General features: G+C 41.8%; 1 protein-coding gene across 6 annotated transcripts in view; it reads right to left on the minus strand.

The window, feature by feature from the left end:
* PARD3 (par-3 family cell polarity regulator) overlaps positions 1-27,644 on the minus strand; it is a 527,255-nt gene that overhangs the window by 213,543 nt on the left and 286,068 nt on the right. For all 6 annotated transcript variants that reach the window (XM_081931474.1, XM_081931473.1, XM_081931472.1 and 3 more), the window contains 4 exons: positions 25,619-26,001; positions 13,879-14,018; positions 7,770-7,898; positions 3,589-3,627 (listed from right to left, as the gene is read on the minus strand). In XM_081931474.1, the coding sequence (XP_081787600.1) occupies positions 3,589-3,627; positions 7,770-7,898; positions 13,879-14,018; positions 25,619-26,001 (691 nt within the window). The remainder of the gene's footprint in view (positions 1-3,588; positions 3,628-7,769; positions 7,899-13,878; positions 14,019-25,618; positions 26,002-27,644) is intronic.

Below are 27,644 nucleotides of genomic sequence, written 5' to 3' on the forward strand. Positions count from 1 at the left end.
CACGTGGAGCAGCTGCTCTTCGGAGGCGAAAAGACCTTTAAGCGTCCGGAAGGACCGCTCCGCTTGTTCGGTCCAGACGAACTTCTTCTTCTTGGAACTGAGGGTGTCAGTGATAGCCGCCGTCGCGTTCGCAAAACCTTTAATAAACTTGCGGTAAAAATTGGCAAAGCCGATGAACCTCTGGACCTCTTTCCGATTTCGAGGGCTTTTCCAGTCCAACAGCGCTTGAACCTTAGCCCTGTCCATGGCCAGTCCCTCGTCGGACAACTTGTAGCCAAGGAAATCAACCTCTCTGACATCAAACTGGCATTTTTCCAACTTGGCGTACAGCCTGTGGTCCTTCAGCCTCTGCAGGACCTCCCTCACGTCCTTATCGTGATCCTCCGACGATTCCGAGAAAATCAGGATATCGTCGAGAAAGCAGACACACTTCTTGTAGAGGAGACCTGCTAGCACGTGGTGCATAAATGCTTGAAAAACGTGGCTGCCATTTTGGAGACCGAAAGGCATGACTCTGTATTCGTATGTGCCCAGAGGGGTGAACATGGCGGTCTTCCACTCATCTCCTTTCCGGATGCGGATGAGATTGTAAGCTCCACGTAGGTCCAGCTTGGTGAAAATCTTGCCCCTCCTGACGGTCGCTAAAAGGTCGTCAATCTTGGGCATGGGGAAAGCTTTGGGCTTAGTCAAGCTGTTTATGAACCTGTAATCCACTATAAGCCTTTTTTGGGGCGTGTTTTTCTTCTTCACAAAGAACACAGGGCTGCCACCCGCTGCTTTAGATTCCTGGATGAAACCTCGCTTGAGGTTATGGTCTATGAACTCCCGAAGCTCTTGCATCTCGTCTTCCGACATGGAGTACAGCTTGGCAGCAGGCAGTTGCGCCCCTGGCACTAAATCAATCGCGCAGTCGTAAGGTCTGTGAGGCGGCAACTTGTCAGCTTCCTTCTCACAGAAAACCTCCAAGAAGTCCTGGTACTTGTGAGGCACCGTTTGCACCATACCCAGATGCAACTGCTGCTCGGCTTCTCCTCCCTGATCGGTCTGAAAGCAATGCTGAGCACAATACGATGAACAAAAGGTGATCTGCCGCTGGTACCACGCAACCGCGGGACTGTGCCTCTCCAGCCAACTCATGCCTAACACGATGGGTGTGTCCGATAAGTGGGTGACATTGAAACTAATAAGTTCTCGATGGTTGCCAATCTGCATCATCATGGGAGGGGTTTGCTGCACCACTTGCCCCCCCAGCAACTTCCTGCCGTCTACCGTGACCATGTTTAGAGGCGTCGTTGCAGGCAGGAGCGCCATGTTGTGCTGCTTAACGAACTGCAGTCCCACGAAGTCGGCGTTGCTTCCCGAATCGATCGTTATTGGAACCTCGAGGAGTCTCCCATCAGGCAACTGGAGTGTTGCTGTGAGCAGAACTGCCGGTCTGGGAGGCAAAGGGTCCACGCTTTGCAGTGATGCTGGGGGCTTGTCTACAGATCCGCCTGGCTGAGCCCCAGTAGCTCTGCTTCCAGCCAGGCACTGTCGTTTCCCTGAAGCTGCTCCCCTGGTTGCACCTCTGCTGTTACAGTTGCCAGTGCTGCAGTGTGCTTCTGGAGCCTCTGGGGGCACTCTTTCGCCATATGGTGCGCACTGTCACAGATGTAACACTTCCTGGTTCCTCTAGGAGGCTTCGCTTTGGCTGCACCAGGGACAGGGCTCTGGGATGGCTTCTGAGCCCTAGCACCACCAATCTCCATTGGCTCCTCGCTGTCCTTCCCCATTGGCGAGGGGTGCGCACGGCTGAAATCCCTGTGCACAAAAGGGAGAGTCCTCGCTTGCGCACGCGCTTGGGACCCGTCCTCCTCGTGCCACGGACGTCCCTCATGTCGAATTCCAATAGCTAAAGCCCGGTGCACCACGTCTTCTAGGGTCTGGGGTCTGTCCCCCCTAGCGATCTCATCCTTGATGGGGGGGCTCAATCCCTCCCAAAAAAGATCTCTGACCGGCTTACTGTCCTTTGGCCAATCTAAGGCGGTGAGCAATGCAAAAAATTTAGAGTGGTATTGGCGCACAGTCGCTTTCCCCTGCCTCAGCCCGTGCATTTGACGGCGCGCAATGTCCACATCCACAGAGGATTGAAAACAAGAATCCATCGCTTTGATGAACGCAGTTGAATTGCGACGGGCCGGTCCATCTTCGCGCCACAGATTGCGTAGCCAAGCCCTGGCCTCCCCATGCAGGTGCGAAACAATGAACCCCACTTTCTCCTCCTCATCTTTAAAATCGTGACGGAGTAAATGCAGTGCATATACGACGTCCGCTCTGAAATTGGGATAGTCTTGCAAGTTGCCATTAAAATGCGGAACCAGGGCACCCCCCCTCCGTCCAAGCGCAATGCCCTCCGCTCTGGAACCTGGGGCCCCCGCCCTGTCCGCGTGTTCCCACCTTGCCTGCAAATCCTGGCACGTCTTCTCCAAGTCGTCATTCTTCTTCTGCGAAGCAATGACTGCCGATGTGAGAGCGGTAACCTGATCCCGCAGTGCAACCAGCTGCTCCTCAGCGCTCATGGCTGCTCCCGTTCGTGAGCTTCGCAAAAAAAAATTTTTGCTTTCTGAGAGGGGACTTACTGTCACGGCCACCCAGGACGGGTCCCAGCTCACAAGAGACCTCACTCCGTTGCAGTTTATTTACAGGAAAAGTTTATTGAAGATTTCTGCTTCTCGTACAGTTCAGCATCGTGGCCGTACGTCTGTCACGTTAGACCGCTGAAGTCCCCTCTGACTCCTCCCCTCTTCCACACCAACTTAATAGCCTGGCTCTAGACCACCTCTTCCTCTCCTTTCTTTTCCGCAGGGTCTTCCTGCCCCCCTGGGTTCCCTCTCTCCGTGACTCGCCTGAGGCTGAATCCTCTGCCGCCTCTTCCCCCCTCCTTCTGGCTTTAGGGCCGGGCTCCTCCCCTGAGCTCTCTCCACTTCCGCGCGCCTCTACGTTTGAACTTGGCGCGCGTACGTTGCTGCTGACCTTTCTTTCGACCGCTACACCACCCCTTGTTCTGCTCTCCACCCTTTCCGGCTGAACACCTTGCTCCAACCCCCTTTCTCTGTTCTCTCCTAATCCTGCTCCCTCCGAGAGGCTGACGACTCCACCCCCTTTTCTCCGTTCCGGCTGAGACGCCTCTTGCTGCGTCTGTCTTCCACTGGGCTCCTCTCCGCTTCTCCCTTCTCCTCCCTTTTGCTTGATTAAGGTAACCCCCTTTTGAGAATCCTCTGACTCGCTGCTCAGACTCGTGGATTCCCTCAGAATTCCGTCATCTTCTTCCTCATCCTTCTGCCCCTCCTCCCACTCGCTCTCCGTCTCCTCTGTCATCTCCTCCTCTCTCCCAGAAACCCTGACATCGAAGCACATGGGAAGTAAGTGCTAGACATAAAGGGAAATGCAATTTAAGGCTGGAGAGAGCCACCTACAGCCTATACAGTGAACAGAATTGTCTGTTAAGAAAAACCTTTTATTTTGACGGACGGGCCCAAATTTGCTAATTATCAATAAATAAATAAATCATTGCAACCTTTCTTGACACGTGAAAGACAAAACTCTTACCGTTTCCTTTGGAATTTGTGACTGGCTTTGTTCGGTACTCTAGAAGAAGCGGGGACAAAAATTAAAATAAGAATAAGGGTAGAAAAGACATTTGCCAACGATTAAGAAGAGGACTATCAAGGGGTTTAGTTCTCAAATGGAGCATAGGATAAAAGATCAGAGCTACACAAAACACATTTTGAAAAGTCCCAAATGCCCACAGGTGACACTTTATATGCCAATTCTGAGAGGCTGGGACAAGTGCCTCCTTGTGCTTCTGTCTGGCAGGATGTGCCTTTGACAATGTTTAAAACACTCTGTGGTAACCTAATGGATGTTATTCTCTTTCGGTTGATATAACGTGTCCTTAATAGAGGGTCCCACCCTTACACAGCATAATATGCCAAGACCAGGGACTTTGCAAGCCAGACCTAGTTCTCGGTTCCATTACAGCACTCCATTCAAAGAGGAAACTACTTCCTTGTATTCCACCTCACTTACTCATCTCACTCAGCCTCCATTATTTCAGGCAAAAGGTCCCTGACCAGGTACAATGGTCTGGCAACTAATCCATTATACTACTGACCTGCATGCTGATTTAACAGTTTACCTGCTTTCAAGCCTACTCGGTTCCTCTTTTGCTTCCCCCCTTCCTGCCTAGCCCACCTGGACTTGCATGGCCTCTTATTGACACACAGGGTTGTATCCAAAGCTAGTCTTACTCAAAATAGAACCATTGAAGTTAATGGGCATGGATAACTTAGGTTCACTAATTTCAACTACCCTTCATAGAACTAGCATTCCATCAAACTCAGTGGTTCCCAATAACAAGTATGGTAGTTCAAAATGCTTGGCATTGGAGCATCTTATTGGTGGTGGTGTAAGGCTATTTAAAAAGCTTGGATAATGATACATAATGATTTGAAGAAAATGCTTAAAATAACCTTTGTCCAAAAAAAACCTCATTGGGATTAAAGGACTAAATGTTTCTAAAGAGCAAAAGAATCTCCTCCTGTATCTGGTAGCAGTTGCTCGGCCACGATCATCCCAGAATATGAAAAAGAAGAAGTCCCCACCAAAGAAGATAAAGACGATCGGAATCAAAGATATTATGGCCGTGCATGAACAAATGTAAAACAAAAGAACCAAGGAGGGGAGGAGAGGGAAGTCAAGGGATTTTGGAAATCCCATGTATGGGAGTTGTTATGTGATGGGGTTTTGTTATTGTAAAAATTAATAAAATAGTATTTTAAAAAGAGAATAGAACTCAGGAGAATTTACAGCATGAAAATAATGTATTTCCTTAAACATTTTATTCCTTACGTGCACACACAGAATGATGCATTTTACAGTTCCTGCCCATCAAGCCATGTTAATGTGCTTCAGAGCCATTAGGCAAACACAACTCTCCTTTGAGGGGCAATTTTAATTAATCTCCTGCACACAGACAAAGGCAACCACAGCTCATCTAGAAGGAATAACTTGTTAAAGCCCAACTGTGGTTGACAAAAGAACAGAGAACAGAGCCTAATCCCTGAAATCAAGAGGTGAACAAAGCAAAAAAGAAGGGGGAGGTTTGTTGGTGGCACAAGAAACATATAATGAAACTTGCCTGCAATCTCCCAAATTCTTGATCAGAAGCAAAATAGTGCTGTTTTCACATGAACTCCTTAACCATATTGGCCACTTGGGTCTAAATGAAGTTGGCAAAATGATGATGGGGAGAGGGAAACTTTGAGTCAACCGCAGCAAATAAGAATGGACGTCTTGGAAGAGTGTTTCCATTTATTAGTGTAAACCACTCTACAATTGTTTTCATATCAAGCCTGCCATTTAGGTCTAGACTTTATAAGGTGACTGTATCCTAAGTGTGCATGAGATCCTTCCAGCATAATTTGACAATATAGAGATCCACATTATGCTATTTTGCAAGTTGAGTGAGAGACCATGTCTGATCACCTGTGATCACAGATCTGCACTGGTTGCCAATTTGTTACTGGGGCAAGTGAAACGTGCTACTATTAGTGTCACAAATTCCATAGAATTGTCATGGAGGGGATGGCCGGATCCTGACGAAGAATGGAATTGGCAGAGGGGTGTTCTGCCCTATGACATCTGACAGTCCAAGGCAGATACCTCCTGCTGTGGAGTTGCCCCCTGGTGTCTCCTTATGTCAGTGAGGAGCTGCATCCAAAGGAGAAGGCAAGTGAAAATAAATCAGATGTTGAGCTGGCACTGATGCCACCTCTGCCTCCAAAGGACATGGGGATGTCAGCATGAAGAAAGTTTGTGGGACCACTCACTTAATGAGTGCCTGTTTGCTTGCCCAGACCCCAGTGCTGTGTCTGCCTTGTCCTTCCTGTAGTAAGGACCAGGACAAGTAGTATATAAATCCCTTAATAGCTTGGGGCCAGTTTACTTGAGGGCTCAGTTTACTGGAATTCACCCAGGACCTGCTCAGGAGAGAGTAGGCTCTTGTTCACTTGAAGTTATTTACACAGACACTGCATGGCCATGTCAAGGGTGTTGATGCTGCATCCAGCGTTGCAGACTGAGTAGGCAGTTGAACCAGTTGGCTCCCAAGTTCCCTTCCAATTCTAGATTAACAACCCATTTACGAGTTTTCACCTGTTCCAGAAGAAGCAGGATGTTTTTCACACTGTAGCATATCTTTGAGAGTAAACACACTCCTGTGGCTTCAGTATCTATCCCACATGCAAGTACAAAAGGCCATGCCTCCTCTAAATAGTTCATTCACACTAAGGATTTGTCCATTGCTACCATCTCCCCACCCTCCAAAGTAGAATAAACCCTGCTCTACCATCCCCTATGCTGAAATGCAGACTTCATCATGCTCTCTGAACACAGATATTTTTCCATGTACCCACAATCACTCCTATCTTTCCACAAGTCCCAACATCATGACTTATTAACCCTTTTGAATTATTTGGTAGTGATGGTAGTTGGTGGCAGGGAAGTTTCACTGAAGTATGTCAAGTGAGCGGGGTGCTGGGAAATATAACATAGAATCTAATTGGCGATCTTGGACTCACAAGAGGGCTTTTGAGGGTGCTGGGGTCTGCAGGGGGAAGGTAAATCAGAAACAATCCACCCCTTCTCTTCAATTATCAGACGTTCCTGCTGGGTCAAAAGTCCAGTTGTGAATGCCAGGGCACCAACTGGTCTCCATCCATAGATTTCTTGGGTACCTATGTCCTTAGCATGAATACTAGTGGCATGGAAAGTTGCATTTCCTAAGTTCCCTATCACCTAGGACACTCCTTTTGCAGCATTCAATACACCGAAGAGAGATAGAGACCTATGTTCTTATATTTAGAAGAACTTAAAGGGGGGATAGAGGGAGAAAGATTATTATAGGATGGAGGAGTTTGAATTCTTAGGGAAAAAAATGAATTTTAGTCGCATCGTTGCTTGAAGTCTTGAGTAAAGACAACTGGGATAGGAATGTAGGACGCTGCCTTATACCTTATTCCTGGCTGGAAGTGACTCTCCTTAATTTCAGGCAGGGTTTTCTCCCAGTCCTAACTGGAGATATTGAAATACTGAACAATGATTTGGTACAAAATAAGGCAGCTTTATACAATCAACATTTGCTACACCCACAAAGGCAATTATTGTGGAAACATTTGTGCACAGCCTATATACTATGATAATTTTCTTTAAGATACATTGTACAACAGGGATTCTCCGAATTGCCTTGCTAAATTAATAACTGTGGGGTGTCTTTCCCATGTAGCTATAATATTAGAAACAACCACATTTTTGCCCTTACATATTCTTCATTTCCAAATCATAGCATTCATACATCCTGTTCTAGATTAATTGTAAATGCTCTGAGACAGGGCGGAAAATGTTCATGTAGTGTGACAAACAGCAAGCTTTCCAACAGGGACACAAAAGACAGGGAATAATCAGTTGTCTGTAGGCACTCAAGCAAAGTACATGCAACAGTTTATAATCTGCATTTGCTGTCACCCATGATTTGAAAACATTAGTTCCCATATTAATGTGGAAATCCAATTTGGAGACCACTGCTAAAAGGAAATGTCCATGTGAAATGTAGTAGAAGTTTATTTTCCTGTGCTCCACTTCAAGCTGCACATGTTTGACAGCAGGTCTTCACATTATTTGCTCATATTCACCTAATGTGCCTTAGCCACTTAAAAAAAAAAAATACGCACCAGTTCTCTTGGATGGAATGCTTCTTCCTGGCGGAAAATGATAAGGCTTACACTCCCTCCCATCCTGGTGCTTCTCAGCAGGGAAACAACTTCTTCTTGGGTTTTTCCTGTTAAATCAACTCCATTTACCTGCAATGGGTGGGAAAAAGATTTTGAATTACTCTGTGTGCAACATGTGAAGAATGTTGTGATAAACCAGAGAAGCACAGTGTCCTGGTTCACCTATAATGCTAAACTGTGTTTAAAATACCTTCAGAAGTCTGCATGCACACGAAAGCTCATACCAGTAACAAACTTAGTTGGTCTCTAAGGTGCTACTGGAAGGAATTTTTTTATTTTGTTTCGACTACGGCAGACCAACACAGCTACCTACCTGTAACTAGATGTCAGGTTATCCAATTTTCTAGGTGAAAAGAAACACACACACACACACACACACACACACACACACACGTTCTCAAGGCTTCGCCGCTTTCACTGGTGCTTTTAACTCTTCGGTGACCTAACAAACAAGATCAAAGTTACAGTTTTGCTGTAACTATGATTCATCAACTATGATTTATGTTAACCATAGTTTAGTCCTTTGCACAAACCAGGACACCGTAAGCTAGAACTAGGTGACATGTTTTGTCTTAGGGAAAAGTCGTGCCTGTGTTTGGGGCTGAAATTTGGAGAAAGCCCATTGGCTTCTCCAGCTGCACACAACACAGGAAAAAAACCTGCAGCATTATTCCTGAGCAGCAAATACAGATAGAGAGCCCTGCAATGTTTGTTCACGCAGGCAGAAAGAGAACAGCATTGTGGCAACTCCAGCTCTGCTTTTTAATTCACCTCCTCTCCCCATTCTTCTCTCTCTCACTCTCTCTGGGGGCAGTGTGAACAGCCATTGTGTTCCCCTATCAACAAGAGCAATTAGTGGAGAGTGGCACTGCCATGGACCTGGCCTCCAAGCACCAGTGTTGCTGCCACATGCCAGGGCAGTGTATTGTTGAAGTTGGGCAGATGCAGGCACGTTAGCAGAACCAATCAAGCACTGCTGCCAGTGTGACCACATTGCTCTATCCTCACTGCTCTTTCGCCCCAGTATATGGCAAGAAGGCAGTGCTGGTCCACTGTGGTGCCCTTCCCTGCCAGCCACTTCTGCCTTCTGCCATAGTTTGGGGCTGAAACTGTGATGCACTCAGAAGCTGCTACTCTGGTAAACAGCCTGAAAGGCACTTACATAGGTAAACACTGGGAGCTACGTTCAGAAGCAGCACAAATGACTTGTGTGCAGAGCAATTCAGTGGTTTGTTCATGGCATTTAAATAGTAATACACACAAGTCTTAAAAATAAGCATTTTCTTACATATGAGAACACTACTCCTGCACAGGCTCAGGCAATGATGATGCACTTCCAAAGACAACACAACCACAGAACGTATCTAGATATGATCAGCGTGCCTGAATTTGGAAAACAAATTGCAACTCTGCAAATAACATCCCAATACGAGTTGGATGCCAAGATAAGTGTGCTTGCTTGTCTGCAATATATCCAAGCACACCCAGGAGCATGTGAAGCCCTGACAGATAAGTGAAACTGGGATACTGAATTGAAACTGACCAGACATGATAGAAAACATCAGGGAGGCTTTTCGTTTGTAAGGATGTAGCAGAGTTAAGAAAGCAAGAGGCTCAGTTAGTAGGAAGGCACAAAATAAATGTGGGTAGAAGTCAGCATAATGAACATACAGACATCAGAAAATGCTAAAAGACACAGCTGAAGAAGAAGCAGATGAAGGGGGCGGAGCTTGAGATCCACTGGCATTTATCTGTGAGAACTCGCTGCGGGCGAGTGATATCCCAGGAGACTCACTGAGGACAAGTAATGTCCCAGGAAAGCAAACATGGTTCTTTGTTGTGGCTGCTGCTGAAAAGTGTAACAGAAAACCCAGAAAATTACAAAGAACCAGTCACCTTGACTTCAGTGCTCAGCAAGCTATTATAACAGCAATCAAAGGAGGCAACAAGAAGCTGTCAGGCTAAGCTTATTTTTACCTTTGGATTGGAAAAAAGGAAGAAACGACTTTAGAAGATAAGTGCTATGCACTGGAAGTAACTATCTTTACTTCAGTAAAAGTGATGGCAATATTCAGCAGTATGGATTTGGAGCCATGTGGATCATCTAGAAGCATAGAATTGTAGAGTTGAGGTGGACTTGGATGGCTGTAGAAGAGGATTAGACAAATGCACGGATAAGGCTCTCAGTGGCTACTAACCACAATGGATATGTTCTGCCTCTACTGTTGGAAGCAGTTTGCCTCTGAATACCACTTGATAACAATCACAAGTGGGGAGTACAGTGCTGACCTCAGATCCTACTTGTAGGTTTCCCATATGCATCTATTTGGCCCTTGGCAGAACAGAATGGTGGACTAGATGGACCTTTCACCTGCTCTTCTTAGGTGGGGCACAAGATACAAGGCAGTAGCACAGCTTAGTTCATGAGACTCAATGTAAGACTGAATACTCATTATTCCCCCCCCCATTTATTTTTTTATGTTGTTTAGGAAGATTATCTGACATGAGAGATTTTTCAAAGTCTAAACGGTCATACATCAAGGAAACCTAAAATACACAATTTTCAGCTGCTGGGCAGCAGTGTCAGGCTGCATAGCTCCTATGGTTTATTCCAACTCTAAGCTCTCAATATGAAGGCAATGGAGTAGTGAAAGCATAATGAGTTCATAATGTGACAACAGTATTAGAGGACTGCATTAGGAACCGTTGTATTTTCCCTTACAGATCATAAGGCAAAGTGGCAGGCTCTCTGGAGCAGTACAAAATCTATAGTGAAAATACATAGAGAAATGTGTAAATGCATTTCCCACTTTTTGCTTAAACATTCTTAAATAGAATAGCGTGGGAGGAGGCTGCCATTTCTTATCCCTCCTTAGAAATTACAAAAGAAATGGAGCATACAGGAGATGCTTGGCCACTAAGAAAAAAGAAGACGGTTTGCATGACATTAGCAGGGTAATTTTATTAACCCTCACAGTCTTTCAGCCCATATTCCTCCTCAGCCTCACTTATCAGGAGCATTTTACATGTTACACTGCAAACTTTGTTAAGTTAAGTCGTATTCATAACTTTGCATCATTCTGAGAGGAAAGTGAGTAAATAATGGGCATGGCAGTTAAGACTATTTTTTCTACACGGCATGAGTACCAGCACAAATCAGGATTTTTTTTAAAAAAAAACCTATGAAGGGACAGCAAGTCCTTATGTTTCTTCATGTCTCATGTTTTGTTGCTACTTGTATATTTAACAGATATATATTTGTAGCACAAACTCTCTATGATAATACTCCCAAGATGGTGTTCCTATCTTGTCAATCTGTACTGAATGGAAGAGAAATGTCAAGATTTAGAGAACTGCAGAGGTGCCTGAAAAAACTGAGTCTGATGTGGTTTCTTCTCAGGTTTTTTGATAGAAGGCAGAACCTTCTTCTTATCCCTGGTCTCTACTAAGTGGACTTCCAGAGATTCCTCAAAGAGTTTGGACCCTGAGCCTGAAGAAAAGTTTCAGAATCATTGGGGGAGTTCTCCATAGTCAACCCCATCTGACCCAGAGAATCACTAGGGGCCCCTTGCCTGGATCCTCCAAGGGAGTGTGCATAGACATCGCCGTGAGGGGAAAGTTAATCATTCTGGGTGCACAGGTGCAATGCAAAATGCAGGAAGGCCTAACACGACTTCACCCACTGTTGCCTTTCTTCAAAACTCCCAATTAATCATCAAGGAATAAGATAGAGACCCAACTCAGCCCAATGAATCAGGAAATGAGCACAGAGAACATGAAAGCCACTAAACTCCCAGATGCAGGAGTCAGGTCTCAAGCTGTTGGGGCCTCCAGAAGAACTGCTGAGGAGAAATATAAAATGGCACTCCTGCTCTCCAAAACGAGGGGGGGGGGAATGCAATCTCCTGTCCCTGTTGCTTCTGTGACATCCTTAGGTGGTTGTCTGGCATTCAGGCCCAGAACCCAACCACCTACTACATTCTCCCCTTTCTCAGAATGGCAGGGAAGGAGAGAAAATATGATGAAAAACAAAGGGGGGTAATGGAAAACAAAAACTAAAGAGAGGACAACTGACATTGTACACAAAATCCACTGAAACAAGTACTCAGACAAGCGCTTCTCAAGGGGAGAGCCAACTGCCCCTAGCATCTAAAGAGATGGGATGACTCCCCCTGCCCCGGAGAGGGAACAAGAATCTGAAGATCCTGCCTGTGTCCAGCAGGGGGAGTTATCCTTATCAGCAATGTTGCCCCCCTCCATCTGGTAAAAAATGCTTTGGTAAAACGCAACTGTTATATAAATAATTAGCCAAGGTTACTCATATCTGCCTGCCTAGAGAGATAACAAATGGAGTTGAAGAAATTAGTGAAATTTACACCACTTGTGAATTTGCAGTGCAAAATTCATTGAAAGCATTGGTCAGCCTCAGGAAATTTGTGAAGAAAACAACTAGGATCTCACCTCCAGGATCTGAGGAACAGTTCTTTCACAGATGAGTGAGAAAGAAGGTATTCTGAACCAACTAAAGAGCATCCATTCTTACTTCCCTTTCCTCTCATTGCTTCCTCACTCTTCTCCCCTTTCTGTTGCTCCATTTGAGACTGTGATTTCTAATCTACACATTCCAACAGAATTGCCCATATCCTCCTCCTTTGTTTTGACTGTATATTTATCCCCACAAGACAAAAACTTGGATGAGGTTAAAGCAGAGAACAATTCACTGGGGGAAAGGTAGAAACATTACAATGAATGCTGTAGATATCTGAAGCCAAACAATTACAAAACTCATTAAACTAAAAAATAACCTTGAAAGAGCTCCAAATAGGTTAAATATACACTATTCAATAAATCCAAACAATTCTAGGTCTTTCCTATAGCAATATCAGATAATAAAAATAGCATTAGGAAAAATGTATTGCAATCTTACATTCCCCCCCTTCCAATTTTATTAGATTTCTATATTTTTACCCTTTGGTGTGGTACTTTGGTACATACTAATTATTATTAGCTACACTCCTTCAGTCAAGAAGTTGCAATAAATTTAACAATTTACTTAAGTTACATACTTTTTATCTACACAGATTTCCCATAAACCTTCTGCTTCCTAAATTCTGGTGTCTATGTACCAGCCTCCTGTACTCTCCCAATCTCATGCTAGTACATATGTATGTTCTCAAAGGAATGACACCAAGCGCCCCAACAAAGGCAGATCTATGGGCGCAAAGCTTATGAGGTGTTGTAACTATGACATCCCACATAAGGCGAGAGGCTGGGGGGGCATTGCACAGGGTGCCACTGAAATTTGAGGTTCCAAGTTCTGCTACTGATCCCAATAACCCTTATATGCATGTCTGATGCTGCACTCATCATTCTTTAATATGGAGCAGGCAGGGACATCTCAAATTTGTGTGACAATATAGAGCAGCCAGCACCAACCTGGGGCCCTCTAAGTACTTTGGCCTTTAACTCCCATCAGCCATAGCCAGCATGGCTATGATAGTTAGGACTGATGGGAGTTGTAGTCCAAAAATCTGATGTTGTGTAGATAGGAAACTGCTCTATGTCAGTATGAATATATTTTGCTGAAAAGGCTGCAATGAATCAGCCTTTAGGGAGGATACCGTTGCAGGTGGTGGGGAGACATTACATGAGAAAGATTTATATTGGAAGTGCAGCCTTATCCCTTATCCCAAATAGCTTGGGATACTGTTCATTTTGTTTACCAGAATAGAGCCACAATAAAAAACTTAAGCACACGAACAAAGCAATAGATGCCATATCCAATTATTCTCTCCCAAGTCAAAACTGAGCCATCCAACAAAATCACAAAATTTCAAGATGAGACTGCTTTTTGCAAAGCGAGTGAAGCTGCTACCTGGAATATGAGTGTTTATTAATATTGTTATTCAGAAAGCACGAAGACCAGAAGACAATGCCCTGGGAAACTGGCAGCGGAGCAGTAGAAAATTCATTGAAATGATATACAAAAGCAGGCAATCTGCTGAAAGGACTAATAGAACTCCCTAACAGCTTTGCAACATTTCATCACCTCAATGAGTCGGTCACCAGCCTTTAATCTTCCATCTTGAATAGCTGCACCTCTTGGTAGGATGTTTTTCACGTAAATTGGAGCTGAGCCGCCAATTGGAACATCTCTAGAAGTGATGCTAAATCCTAGGCCTTCTGTACCTGCAAAAATGATTTTAAAATGCTGTAAGTTTCCTAAGTCCATCTGTGTATGATTATATATCTATATCTATATATCTATTCACATCAAACCACTCTTTGGCTCTCCCCGCTCCCTGCCTAATATTTTTTAACCACTAACAAATACTTAGAAGAAATATTATACCATCAGTACAATTAAATTCACAGTTATTTGCATGCAATGCACATTACACAGAGACTTGCACAAATATGGCGTGAATTTTAATCTGTTTTAGTATTTTAACTTCTTGTAAGTGTTAATGTACAGTCATACCTTGGTTCACAAACAGAATGCATTCCAGGAGTCCGTTCGACTCCCAGAATGGTTCAGAAACCAAGGTGTGGCTTCCGATTGGCTGCAGGGGCATCTGCAGCCAATCAGAAGCTGTGGAAGCTGCACCGGATGTTCAGCTTCCAAAAATCGTTCAGAAACCGGAACACTCACCGAAACGTACAAGTTCCGAGGCGTTCGGCAACCAAGGTATGACTGTACTGTATTTTTGTGATTTTATGGTTTTATCTTCATGAAAACCTCTTTGCTTTTTACAATCAAGTGGGATACAGACTTTCAAGCTTTAACTTCAAACACACATAAATGATGTTGTAAAGCTTTATTTTGCCAATCTTAAACCTCCCCATCTTTAAGAAGTGGCTACAATGAAACAGAACAAATTGTAAAATCTCTGCTACTACATTTTACAACTAAAAAGCTTACTGGTTAAGTCCTGTCTTTGAGGATAATTCACACAAAAGCAGATAAAAAATCAACAAGTTAAAACAAATTTTATTCACAGCAGCTAGACTAAGAATAATCAAACAAAGGAAAAACTTAGGGGACATTCTAATGAATGAATGGTAACAGAAAATAAGGTCTATTGCTTTAATGGGGAAATTATCTCTGCAACTGAAAGGCAGGAAACTCTAACAAAAACTAAAGAAATTCCAGACGTTCTTGTGACCACTCCAGTAAAACATGCAGCAATTTACAAAAGCCATCCTATTGATCTGATAGCCACACGATTAATACATAAAAACTGATACCACCCTAAGAGGTGATCTGGATATACCCATCCAGACATACCCATATTTATGTCAACCCTTATCAACAGGCATTAAATTAAATTTTATTTTTATCACAGCATAAGAACATGTTCTTAAATATAAGATAAACACTTAAATACATCATGATACTATCTGTCAGGAATGGAAAAGGCTTGCTTTACAGCAACTTTGTGCTCTACCACTAACTGCAAGCAACTGCAATCCTATCCAGCATGGCCAATGGGCAGGCGTTAAATATGCTGCAAGCCACCAATACCTAAAGGGCCAAAAGGTCCTTATCCCTCCCTGGTGTATATAGATAGATTTTTGCATGAGACTCGAGCTTATGATGATCCACACACACACCAACCCCCAAGCCCAGCCCTTCTTTGCAAGATACAGAAAACTATCTGGATGTAAACAATCCATAAGAGAAACTACAAGGATATTACTGATCTGATTATATTGCTGTTCCATTTTTACTTAAAATTACTTTCTCATCTCGGCAGTTCCCAAGGTATTTTATAAATAGTATTAAAACCTCTTCTGCCTCTGGAGCAGAAGAATTTTTTTGCATGTTTGAAATTCATAGTGTTGATAGATTTTGTGCTATTCCAGAGGCAGGAGAGGTTTTCATACTATTTATTATATACCTTGGGAGCTGCTGAGATGAGGAAGTAAGTTTAAGTCCAGGAGCCTTACAATAATTTCAGAATAATAGCCTAGTAGTTCTCCTAGAAGCTTCCTAGTACATCTCCTGTGCAAGGATGGAAAATATGTGGCCTTCCAGATGTTTTGGACTACAACTCCCATCAAGTCCAATGATCAGTGATGATGGGAGTTTAGCCCTACAACATTTGAAGGGCTGTATCTTGCCCATTGATGACCTATGGGTTTACTGACATTCATATAAAGAGATAGCATGCAAATGCTATAATCACTATACTAGGAAATAGGTTTCAAAGGACATAAAAGTAAGGCTTCTCTGGATCCTGTTATATATAATAACCAAACAAACTGACAAGGTATGCCACTCTGAATTGCCTGGATGAAGAGTTCCCCAGAAAAGAGCCAGTATGGAATAGTGGTTAGAGCAAAGCTTTCTAAACTGTGTGTTGTGACACATTAGTGTATCGGCTGCATTGTGTAGATGTGCCGCACAAACACTCCCCACGCTCCTCCTGGGGTTAGAAAGGGGTTAGTTTAAACTCTGGTTTGCTAGTAAAACTGAACTACTGTGTCGTGAAATGATGCAAGTCTAAAAAGTGTGTCACCAACATGAAAAGCTTGGAAAGCTTTGGGTGTTGAACTGGAACTGGGAAGGCACAGGTTAAAATTCCTGCCCAGGAATGAAGTTGACTGGGTGACCTTGGATCAGTCATCATGCTCTCCCAGCCTAACCTACATCTCAGGGTTGTTATTGTGAGGATAAAATGAGGAAGGAGGAAAACTCTAATTCTACACCAATATTACATTACCTGCAGTGTTGGAGGAGGGGAGTGAGGAGGACGTGTGCATCAAGTTGCACCAGAGATGATGGATGGACAGATTGAATAAATATGGACATACTGGACATAAGGGGCTATTTCCAAATACCTGGGTCCATAATACTGCTTTCAGAATAATTCCCGTGAAGCCATATGTATGTACTTCTTAGAAAAGAGAGTGAGCAACTAGATTTCTGTCCAATCCTGTGTCAGTATGGGGAAAGAATTATAGCTTACAAAACCAGCACATCAGTTATAAGGCAGAAACCTTCTCACCAGCCAGCTAATTTTCTATGTGTGTGGGGGGGGGGGGGAGAGAGGAGAAGCTTCTTGTGTTTTTAGTGCAGGGAAATATTCAGATCTGCACCCTCCCCACCAACCCACAAGGTGGTAAAGTCTTAGGAGAACTGTACCAGATGATGTTTTAAATCAGAACTGGATATTATTCATCTTCTGATAATACTGATGTGGCTGCTAGGTAAATTGCTACCTGTACTAAGATATGTACACCATTTATACATTTTGCTAATTATCTGAACTTGTTAAAAAAATCATAAATGTCATAGTTCCAGGGCATGGTCTGAGGACACAGGATGCAACCACCTTGCTCAAACTCCTGGATGGGAGACCACCAGGAAATCCTATACATGTGGTCGTGAGTTCAGTCATGGGGGAAAGCTGGGGCATAAATTAACTAAATAAATTGAGCTAGCACGAACCAAAAAATAAAAAAAAAATAGTAAGTTTAGGCCAGACAGTGTGTGCAACTGCTAATGCTGTTCAGATGCCAATCAGCTTTGAAAAATGGGTGCTCACTCAAAGATCCCCCTCCTTTTCACTTGAAAAACTACTGTGCTAATACCAGAAAGGAACTTTGCACAGTCTCCATCCATTAACTGATTATTATCAAAGAGTGTTTTCATGTGGGGCAAGCTGGAGTCCCTCCAAGTCCCCATCTTCTTTTGACTTAAGTGCTTGCAACCAATAAAAAGTGACACGTTGTTGCAATTAGTGTTATTCGCAGTCTTGTGTCTAATTAATTTTTGTTCCTGCTTTGTGTGCTAGGGCTTCCAAAAGCAGAGAGTACTGGCTGCTAACATGGCGAGACTAGTGTATTGATTGCTTAACACTCTGCAATTCCCTGACCATTTACACCCTCCCTCCTTCTGTTTTCCTGGTATTTACTATTTGTTAAGAACATAACAATTTGCTATGGGTAGGAGACAGCCTGGATTTTCCTCATGAAACTTTTCAGCAGGTTCCCACTTCGGTTTCTGTTGATGAAAGCTATCTTTATTTACTCACCCACCCCATACACAAGAGAGACAGAGAGAGTTGGGGGTTGTCATGGAGTAAACAGCTTATTTTGGGCAGAGTGAAACTGATTATAATTATTATTTCATTCTAAAGGCTTTCTACATACAAGTGAAACTGAATAATAAGGCTGGTTAGAACATTTTTGAAAATCCAGTTCTACTTCCTCAAATCAAAATACTAACTGTATGAAAGCACTCTTTAAAAAATAACACCGTGTAGTCTTCAAACATTCTTTAAATGGCACTGGAGAATCCATGCTTGGCATCTATAGAAAGAACCTGAGTAAAGTTAAAGTGGCTAATCCTTCCCTCTGTCCCTGATGATCCTACTACCTGGAGTTAACACTAGATCATCCCTTGCCCCAACTGGTTCCGGATGGGAGTCTATTTACCGTATTTTTTGCTCTATAAGACTCACTTTTTCCCTCCTAAAAAGTAAGGGGAAACCAACATCTTAGGGAGCGAATGCAGGCTGTGCAGCTATCACAGAAGCTAGAACAGCAAGAAGGATCGCTGTGCAGTAAAAGCAGAAATCCCTCTTGCTGTTCTGGCTTCTGAGATTCAGAATATTTTTTTTCTCCTCCAAAAACTGGGTGCGTATTGTGGTCTGGTGCGTCTTATAGAGCGGAAAATACAGTACTTTGCCTCTGAATACCAAGGAAGACCTTATCTGCATGCAAGTTCTCCATTCTCAGCTTTTAGTGGAATGTATAGAAAAAGCAGGATCATCATCTTTAGATTTTTCATCCGCCAACCAGAAAGCTTTTAGCATAGTGTATGAAAAGTGTACCACATTTGGCAAAGGCCTGACGGATGTAGGAATGCCACATAAAAATAGAGCAATGACAATGAGGATAGGTTGATGATTATGGACCCATTTGTATCCCTGCCCTTTTCTCTCCAACGAGGTACCATTTTGCTCTGATTTAGTGAATTGTTCATCAAACACAACTACTATTTGTCTGGTGTGCTTCATTAGGAATCCATTATACTGCCCCCTAAAAAAAACCACACAACTATTTGGAAGGGAGAGAAACTAAGCACTGTACTGTCACATAGATCAAGAATATTTTTAAATTATACCCTTTTTGAAAGGATTAAGATTTGATTTTAAGATCCTTTTATATTGGAGATCCACACCTCTAGAATTCTGCATACACAATCACAGTAATTGTGTGCTGAAATGACCAGTTAGAAACCTGAACTGGTCATTGGAGAAAGAAATTACTGCAGCTGCATGTGCAATCAATGTAATTACACAAAGTATTCAGAATGCCTGTTTGCTGAAAAATTGAGAGAATTTGGGCCATCTTGCATAATCCACAGCAAGGGACGTGTCCTCTAGGCCCAGAAAGTACTTAGTCACATGCCTTCTGTTCTTTTATCAGTTTACTCAGAAGAAAAATTAGCCAGCCCACGTTTCAACTCTGTAGCATTGTTGCTCCAACCTTGCACCGCCATTCACAAAATTTCAGCATTGCAGAGGTCATATGTAATAAGGTGAAGGATGAATAGCTTCCACGGCATCATGACAGGAGAGGTTAGTTTCTGAAGTTCTGTTGTATATCAAGCTGAGAATGGATGGAAACGATTCAACTGGCTGTTGGGTACAGCTGGAACAAAACAATGTTTCCAGCCTCCAGACCATGGTTAACAGATTGAGAGCATAATATAGTTTTAACATGTTTGTCTTGTGAATTGACGGCTCTCTTCCATGCTTTCCTTTAACAACAGAACGTCACTGTTAATGCTACCATTGCTGTTAATAGCCAAGGAGTGTAAAACCCACTTCAAGCCTTTCAGGCCCAGCCCTACTATTAGACAGAGCTACTCAGGGCAGCTGATTCTGGGTGCTACGAAAGGAAAAACGCAAATGATAAATGATTCACTTTCCTATTATTGTATTTATACTGCCAGGAAGTGTAAGGAGGTTTTTTTCTGCCTCTGGTTCCAAAATAACTTGGTTGGCCTTGAGTACTAAAGTAAGCAAAGCAACAAGGGGATATTTAAAAAATAAATAAATTCTAAAACAGCAAATGTTACAACTTGCTATTGTTCGTACATAAATAAATAAATAGTAAAATGCTTAAAAAACAAAAGAGTTGGAGCACACTTTTGGCAAAATAATGTTATTATTGCAAGGCAGAGAAAAATAAATCTAATCACCAATAAACATTGCAAATAACAATTCCAACTGCCAGGAACATTTCAACCCTTCGGTATTCTTCAGCAGCATGTAACCATAAATTAGTAGATTAGCTGCTCCAGAGAAAATAATAATCCAGGATTGTCTAAATCAGGAATCATGTTTTGAATTTTAAAATATTACATTTCCTTTGCTCTATAGGCTGGTTCACATGTCAAATTAAACCACAGTCAAAATAAACTAGTGCACACTGCTGAAATCACAAAAACATCACTTCTCCCCTGCTGTCCCCATAAGGCCAGGAAACCAGCCTTGGTCTGGCCTATCATATCATGCAAATCTGAGCTTGTGGGTTGTTTCTCTCAAAGCAAACCATGAGCAGAAGCAGAAGCTCGACTTAGCTATTGTAGTTTATTTGGAGAGAAATAAACCATTTGTTCAGATTCAGATGACATGTTGCGCTAGATTATGTCTGGTTTCCACATAGTATGTCAGGAATAGAGGAGGAATGAACTTCTTGCCATTTCAGCAGTGCACATTTGGAACATTCCTTATTCATAGTAGAATAATATTATATTTATACTATGGCTTAATGCGGTTGCAGTCAATGTGGTGCCCTCCATATATTGTTGGACTCCTAAGTCCCATCAACTCAAGCCAGCATGGGCAGCTGTCAGGGATGACAGGAGCTGTAGTCAATATAAATAATAAAGGGATTGTGTATATAATTTAATTAGAAGAACACAATTATGAATCATTCCACTTATGAGTTATTTTGTTCACATGTGTTCCAAAGTTTCTGTATGTTATTTCCCCCCCTTTTATTTTCAAACGTTTGATTACATACAAGCAAAACTAAATTGTGTACAGCTACTGTTTCTAATTTCCATATTACTTCTTGAAGACTACAAACATAAACTCAGGCTGCAAGATGTCTTGGTCTAGCCCTGCTTTGGTTAAAGAGGAAAATCTGGTTGCTGGTGTTGTCAACCTAACAGTTCATCAGGACTAAAGGGAACCATAGAAGCAAGGGAGGAATGCACTTGGGAAGAGAAAAGGGAAGGCTATGCAAGAGCCCCTGGCATTCAGTCTTTCCCTTGGCCATAACTAGGATACTGGGAACAGTGGCCCAGTTCACATGTCATAAGTAAATGGTTTTCTATGAACATGGAGATCACATCTATTCTGCTTCTCCACTACCACAAGCAGGAGCAACAAAGCATTAACTCTATTTTAGCAGTTGTCTAAACAAGAGATTGTGGTTTGTTTTAAGCCAGGGATCATGGTTTTTTCCAGGAACAAATCTTGGCTTCAGATCATGGTTTGTTAGGAGAAGAATGAATCATGACCCATAGTTTGGACACAGTCTGAAGCCAGGATTGTGGTTTGTTGCTCCCACCCACCTGCACTAAGAGAGGAGTGAAGCAGGAACCACTTGTGTGTTCATTGTAAAACATTAATTCTGGTGTTGAATATTGATAGTGGACCCACTGAACTTAATGGACTTTAGTTAGTAATGACTAACTAAATCCACTGATTCTAATGAGTTTCTTTTCAGTGTGACTTAATCAGATGCAAACAATGCCGTCAAACTTCATGCTGCAACGTAGATTAATCTACGTGACACATTAAGGGGCTCTTTTGTGCACAAAATTGGCTGCAGGAATTCAGTCTTGGTTTATAGCAACTACATATAAATGGCAAAACTGGCTAAACTGCAAAAGCCCAGTAACATTAGAACGTCAGCAATAACCCCAAATCTGTATGCTAGACGTTCAAGCCCCGACCTTTAACAAAAGATAAATAGATATCAATTTTCATTTAGAAAAAGCCAACAAACATTCTGATCTGACAGAAGCATATTACTGACCTTCTCTTCTGACTTTATTAAACAACTAATTCCTATGAAAGATCAGGTTATTTGAAAATGCCAAAATGGCAATAAATATTAAGAAATCATAATGGAAGCAAGCACAATTACCGTAGGACTATCCCACTTTGTCATGTGAGAAGACATAGTTCACACAGCCTGCAAAAAGAACAGCTTTAATAAGGAAGACTTCTCTTTTCCCAAGTCTCTTCCTTCTATATCAGAGAGGAAGAATTTGCACACTCTAAATCATTATTCCAAACAGACTGGCTAAATAAGAAGAGAACTTCATGATAATGGCATATGTATGTGTATGTGCATTAATGTGCCCGCAAGAAAATTTTAATCTAATGACGGTAATTGGTGAAATAACTGCTGCCTGTTAGCTGAAAAGAAAGCACGTTTGTTAGGTTTCTGTAAAGCCTGTCATATTATAATATCCTTCATTAAAAATAATCAAAGACAATCAACATCTCCATTCTGCTCATATTTATAATAAACTACTTGGGGGTATACTTAAGCGCTCTGCTTCATTTGTTGCGCCACATGCATGCACTCAGCATAATCAAATGAGAACAGGCACAAGACATGTATCTTTCCATGGTGAACATTAACAATAAAAAACAATTGATGTGAAGGGGAATCCTGTCTGCTCACATTGTACCAAATGTCACTGCAGAAGACACTTTCCAGATATTACGCGGTATCATATGGAATATTAAACCTGGGATCTGAAGAGACCCATCAGCATTAGCATCAGCTACAATATTTGGGGGGACCTCCAGGACAAGATGATTTAGTGGGCCCACTTAACCTGGAATAGTTGAACCGCACAAACTCAAAATACTCTGACATTCGCTGTCCATCTTTCCTTCTTGGGTGCTCTGCGTGAAGCAAGAGTGTAATGATGTTGGCATGGTCGACATTTAGTTAGAACAACCAACCTCAGCTTTTTTTTATTGGAAGAAGCAGACTTGAAACCATTATTACCAAGGCTGTAACATCATGCTTATATTGTTGTCAAGATGTTAATGGTTAGACTGTTGTAAGGTGTTGGAAGATGGTTGTGGGATTGGCCTTCAAAACAGTTTGGGAACACCAATCGACATAAAACAAAGTGAACAGATCTCACAGACCTCATCATCTAACACCCATCTTGCAATATCTGCTAGATCAAGTTAGAAACTGGAAAAAATGCAAACGTACTAAATTGAATTCAACTGATGTAAATCTAATCTCTGCAATCAAGACGCAAACGCCATATTTTGGCAGAGCATTAGGCACACTTAAAATGCATTCACTATAATGAGATTACATGTCATGTGCATAATTCCAGATTGGATTGTAGCCAGTATTCACTACTCTAATTAGACATTCACAATCTTAACTCCAATAATTGAGAAGACTTGATTTTTTTTGAAGCAAATTTTGCAACTGAAATAAAGTAATGGGAAAATCAAATATAAAAATTATCTAATGTATACCCCAAATATTTAGTTTAAAAATACTTGCTATGTGTCAAACACAATTGAAAACCATGTTTTAACAAAATAAACCTCGAAGATTGTAACAATAAAAACATGGCAACCAAAACCATTTTAAAAAGCAGCATAAGAATAAAAATACAACATAATCAGGAATTGGGATACTCGTTCAAAAAGGTCATTTCCATGATTGCCACTCCTCTGACCTCAAAAGATAGGGTGCTCCAACAACAAACATACTGCATAGGCAAAATACATGGGAAAACATATCCAGGTAACCACCTCTTGAACAACAAAGTCATTTGAAAAAAATAGGTGTTCAAATAGTGTTTGTAAATTGACCACGGATAGCAAATCTGTTTAAAATCTGGAATATGCTTCCTAGGGCTGGCCCCAGTTACAGCAATCTAGCAGATGCAAAATAAACAGTGGTTTTCTTTAAAGACAGTTTCACATAACCACAATGTGGTAATTACATTTCACTTTGTGCCAAAGAAATGAGCACTCTCCCTTACTGCCAGAAAACGCTATTTTTGTTCACTACTTAGTGCCGCAAAGTACTGCAATTATATAAACGGTATGATCACTATTTCCATTGCTGACTGAGAAAAATCAGATGCCTGTGTAATGTCCCAGTGGTGTGTTTGTAGACTTCTTCTTTATCTGTTCCATTAAATGTGAAAAATTCATAAATCGTAATACTGACTGGGTTTATATTTATAAGCACAGCAATTCCTCACTCAGCTAGTAACAGGGTTTCTCCCGCACCCCTCCAAGCATGTCATCTTAAGCTGATGGCCTTAAGTATTTTTGAAGGCGCATCAACAACAGAAGCAAACTGTCAACTCAACCTTATGTCATCCAAGTTTGTAGAGCTTAAAACCCAGTAACCAGAAACAAGCAATCTGGTAGTTCACATGAAGTTCACAGAAAATAGAACATAATCATAGAAGGAAAATAACATCACTGATCATCATTAAGCCACAGTAAGAGTCCCCTTTGATGTGTTCCATGTGAAAAAATCTCATAATAAAAATACAAAATGACTGGCACTAAATTTAACTATTACATGCAAATGTAAATAAATAAAAAATGCTTGCCAACAGCAACACAGAAGTGGCATTGAGAAGCTAGCTGATATTTCTTCATTGCAATGGAAAAAAAGACCTTACAGCTACATACTTAATAACTTATTTTCAGTTATTATGACAAATACATATTTCACCTTGTATTCATATATTCACACCTTGCAATTCAGATATGCTCACACATTAAAGGTCTGATTTAAAACGCTACACATTTACATCCTTGTGTCACAATCCACCTATCTGGGACTTAATAAGAACTCAGTTGAGAAATATTTGACCTAGACTCTTGGAAAAGATCGGTGCATACCACTGGAAACACATTAGCTGGGTTTTGTACAAGCACAGTGGAATTTCTGACCTTTTCTCTTTGACTCCTATCTCTTTGAAATTTCCTTTGGGTTTGAATGAATTTTACCAGGTGGCATGAGGGTAAAGCATGTTGAAGAAAATGCCAAGGTTCTAAAAGCGCCGCAGGGCCTCACATTACTCGCTGAATAGTACTTTGCATCTTGACCAATATTCTCAGCTTTGCTAGAGGTGTAAAGTACTTTTTATAGTCAATAAGCTTGATAATGGAGTCAAAACCATTTAAGGTGCTACTTTCCTTATGTCCTCATAAAGAATTTACCCAAACCCAGTTTATGTTCTACACTGCCATGAAGCAGCATAGAAAAAGGACATTGAGTTTTTCAAGATATGTATTAAAGAAGATATGATCTTCTTTAATACATATACAGTGGTACCTTGGGTTAGGAACTTAATTCGTTCTGGAGGTCCGTTCTTAACCTGAAACTGTTCTTAACCTGAAGCACCACTTTAGCTAATGGGGCCTCCTGCTGCCGCTGCGCCGCCGCTGCACGATTTCTGTTCTCACCCTGAAGCAAAGTTCTTAACCTGAAGCACTATTTCTGGGTTAGCAGAGTCTGTAACCTGAAGCCTATGTAACCCGAGGTACCACTGTATTGTATTAATACAAGATACGATATAGATATGATGAAGAAGGGCTGGGGAAGCAGTGGACTTGGCAGTTGTCATAACCCTCATCATCCATGTCCATTTGCCCAATATGTCTAGAGCTGATGGGAGCTGCAAGCCAACAGCATTCAGAGGACTACTATATGCCCAGCAGGCAGAAAACAAATTTGCTTACCTTTCCTCAGCTGTATATTGAGCCGCTTCCCTATCTTTTTGGTATTATAGCCAGTGCTTGAAGTGGAGGCGAGGACATTTTGTGGTGATGATGCCAGGCCTAGGGGTGGTTTTCCTGATGAATTCACACTATGAGGTAGTTGTGAGTAAGAGTCCGTCTGATCTGCTTGATGGCTCACTCGGGGTATTCTTTGTAATGTGTGAAGTCCAGTGTGATTAACACTCTTATTGTCCATATATTGGGAATCGGGGCTAAATCGACTGGAGTAGTGAGCATTCTTCTCACTTTGTGATAACTGTTCATATTGCTCTTTCTTCGCTGCCGGAACCACATGGAACCAAATAATGGGTGTTCGCATGGCTTGACGGAACATATGCTGTGCTCTAGGTTTGAGAATGAATGAGAAATTAGCAAATTAAGACTGGCAGACTAGAAGACATTACAAACATAATTACTGATGTTAATTAGGCATCATGAAATGACAAGACATATTGTTGAAACTGAACTGTAAACTAAAAGGCTGATTTTCTTGGAGTGATCTGCTACAAATGTATTTTCTACTAAAAGTATATTTCTTTTAGGGCAGCACAGTTGTTGTTTTTAAAAAAATCTTCTTTGATTAATAAATGTGGTCTTAAAATTAGCATAAGGTTTCATGTCCTTTTCATAAATTTTATAAATGATGACTTTGAAATTTGCAAGCACCCCCCCTAAAAAATCTCCATAATTCAAAATGTAGGTGATCTAAGAATATGATATATTAACTTGCATAAAAGTTCATGGAAACCTACTTCAAAATAATATTAAACTGTCTAGTTAGCACTTTCTGTTAAATTATAACATGCGTCCCACAGACGGAAAGATTTTCATGCTAATTTTTTTGTATTTGAGCTAGTTGCATTCAGTGGCTCAGTTAAGAAGTCACACTAAATTATGATGCAGCATTATATATCAGCCATATATCAGCATTATATCAGCCATAACAAGACTTGGTCTCATGTAGTCCTCCCTCCTTTCTCACGAGCAAAGGGAAGAGAATGAAAGCTTCAGCTTTCAATTGCTGAATGAGGCATAGATTCTAGGAATGTCAAAATCAATAAAATATTATTTTTACTGTTGTTCATTTAAAAAAAAAGATCAAAACATAATTTGTTCTAATTTAGAAGAAATGTGCTATGTATGGGAAAATAACCACAAGAGCCCTTAATAGCCCATTAACAGTTTACAGTATTAGATCTGATGTCTTCCTTATCCACAATGTTGCTCATACCACAACACAACCCACCAATACATGGTGGAGCTGTTTATGAGAAGCATTCTACTACCTTGCACCAAAGTTCATGGAAGAGTATTACTACAATTTGTCCTTACAATCACAGTTCTTTATTCCCAAGTGAAATACCACATTTGAATGCCATGCTAAACAAAGGTTTTAACACAATGTGAAAGAGCTGGAGCAAACCCTTCCCTTTCCATGCAGCCAAGGAGGAGTTAAGAAGCTTTTGTTTCTTTGTAATATTGCCCAGATGCAGGACTGTGGTCAACATTAAATACCTGCTAGTTTAAAAGAAGTCAAATTCAAACCACGAGTTTCTGAAACTAGCTTGTGATTAACAAAGTTGGGGAACTGAAAGTTTCCAAACCCCTCCTCCCAGTCACACAGGAGGAGGGTGTGCACGCACCTAAGGTTTGCTGTGGATCTTTCATTTGAGTGTGATGTTTGAATGTTCTTATTTGATGCATAAAAAGGGCGCCCTGGCCATTAGGTCCAGTCGTGACCGACTCTGGGGTTGCGGCGCTTATCTCGCTTTATTGGCCGAGGGAGCCGGCGTACAGCTTCTGGGTCACGTGGCCAGCATGACTAAGCCGCTTCTGGTGAACCAGAGCAGCGCACGGAAACGCAGTTTACCTTCCTGCTGGAGCAGTACCTATTTATCTACTTGCACTTTGACGTGCTTTCAAACTGCTAGGTTGGCAGGAGCAGGGACAGAGCAACGAGAGCTCACCCCGATGTGGGGATTTGAAC

Source organism: Podarcis melisellensis (genome assembly GCF_964234715.1).
Source record: "Podarcis melisellensis genome assembly, chromosome: 12".
NCBI classification, from domain to species: domain Eukaryota; kingdom Metazoa; phylum Chordata; class Lepidosauria; order Squamata; family Lacertidae; genus Podarcis; species Podarcis melisellensis.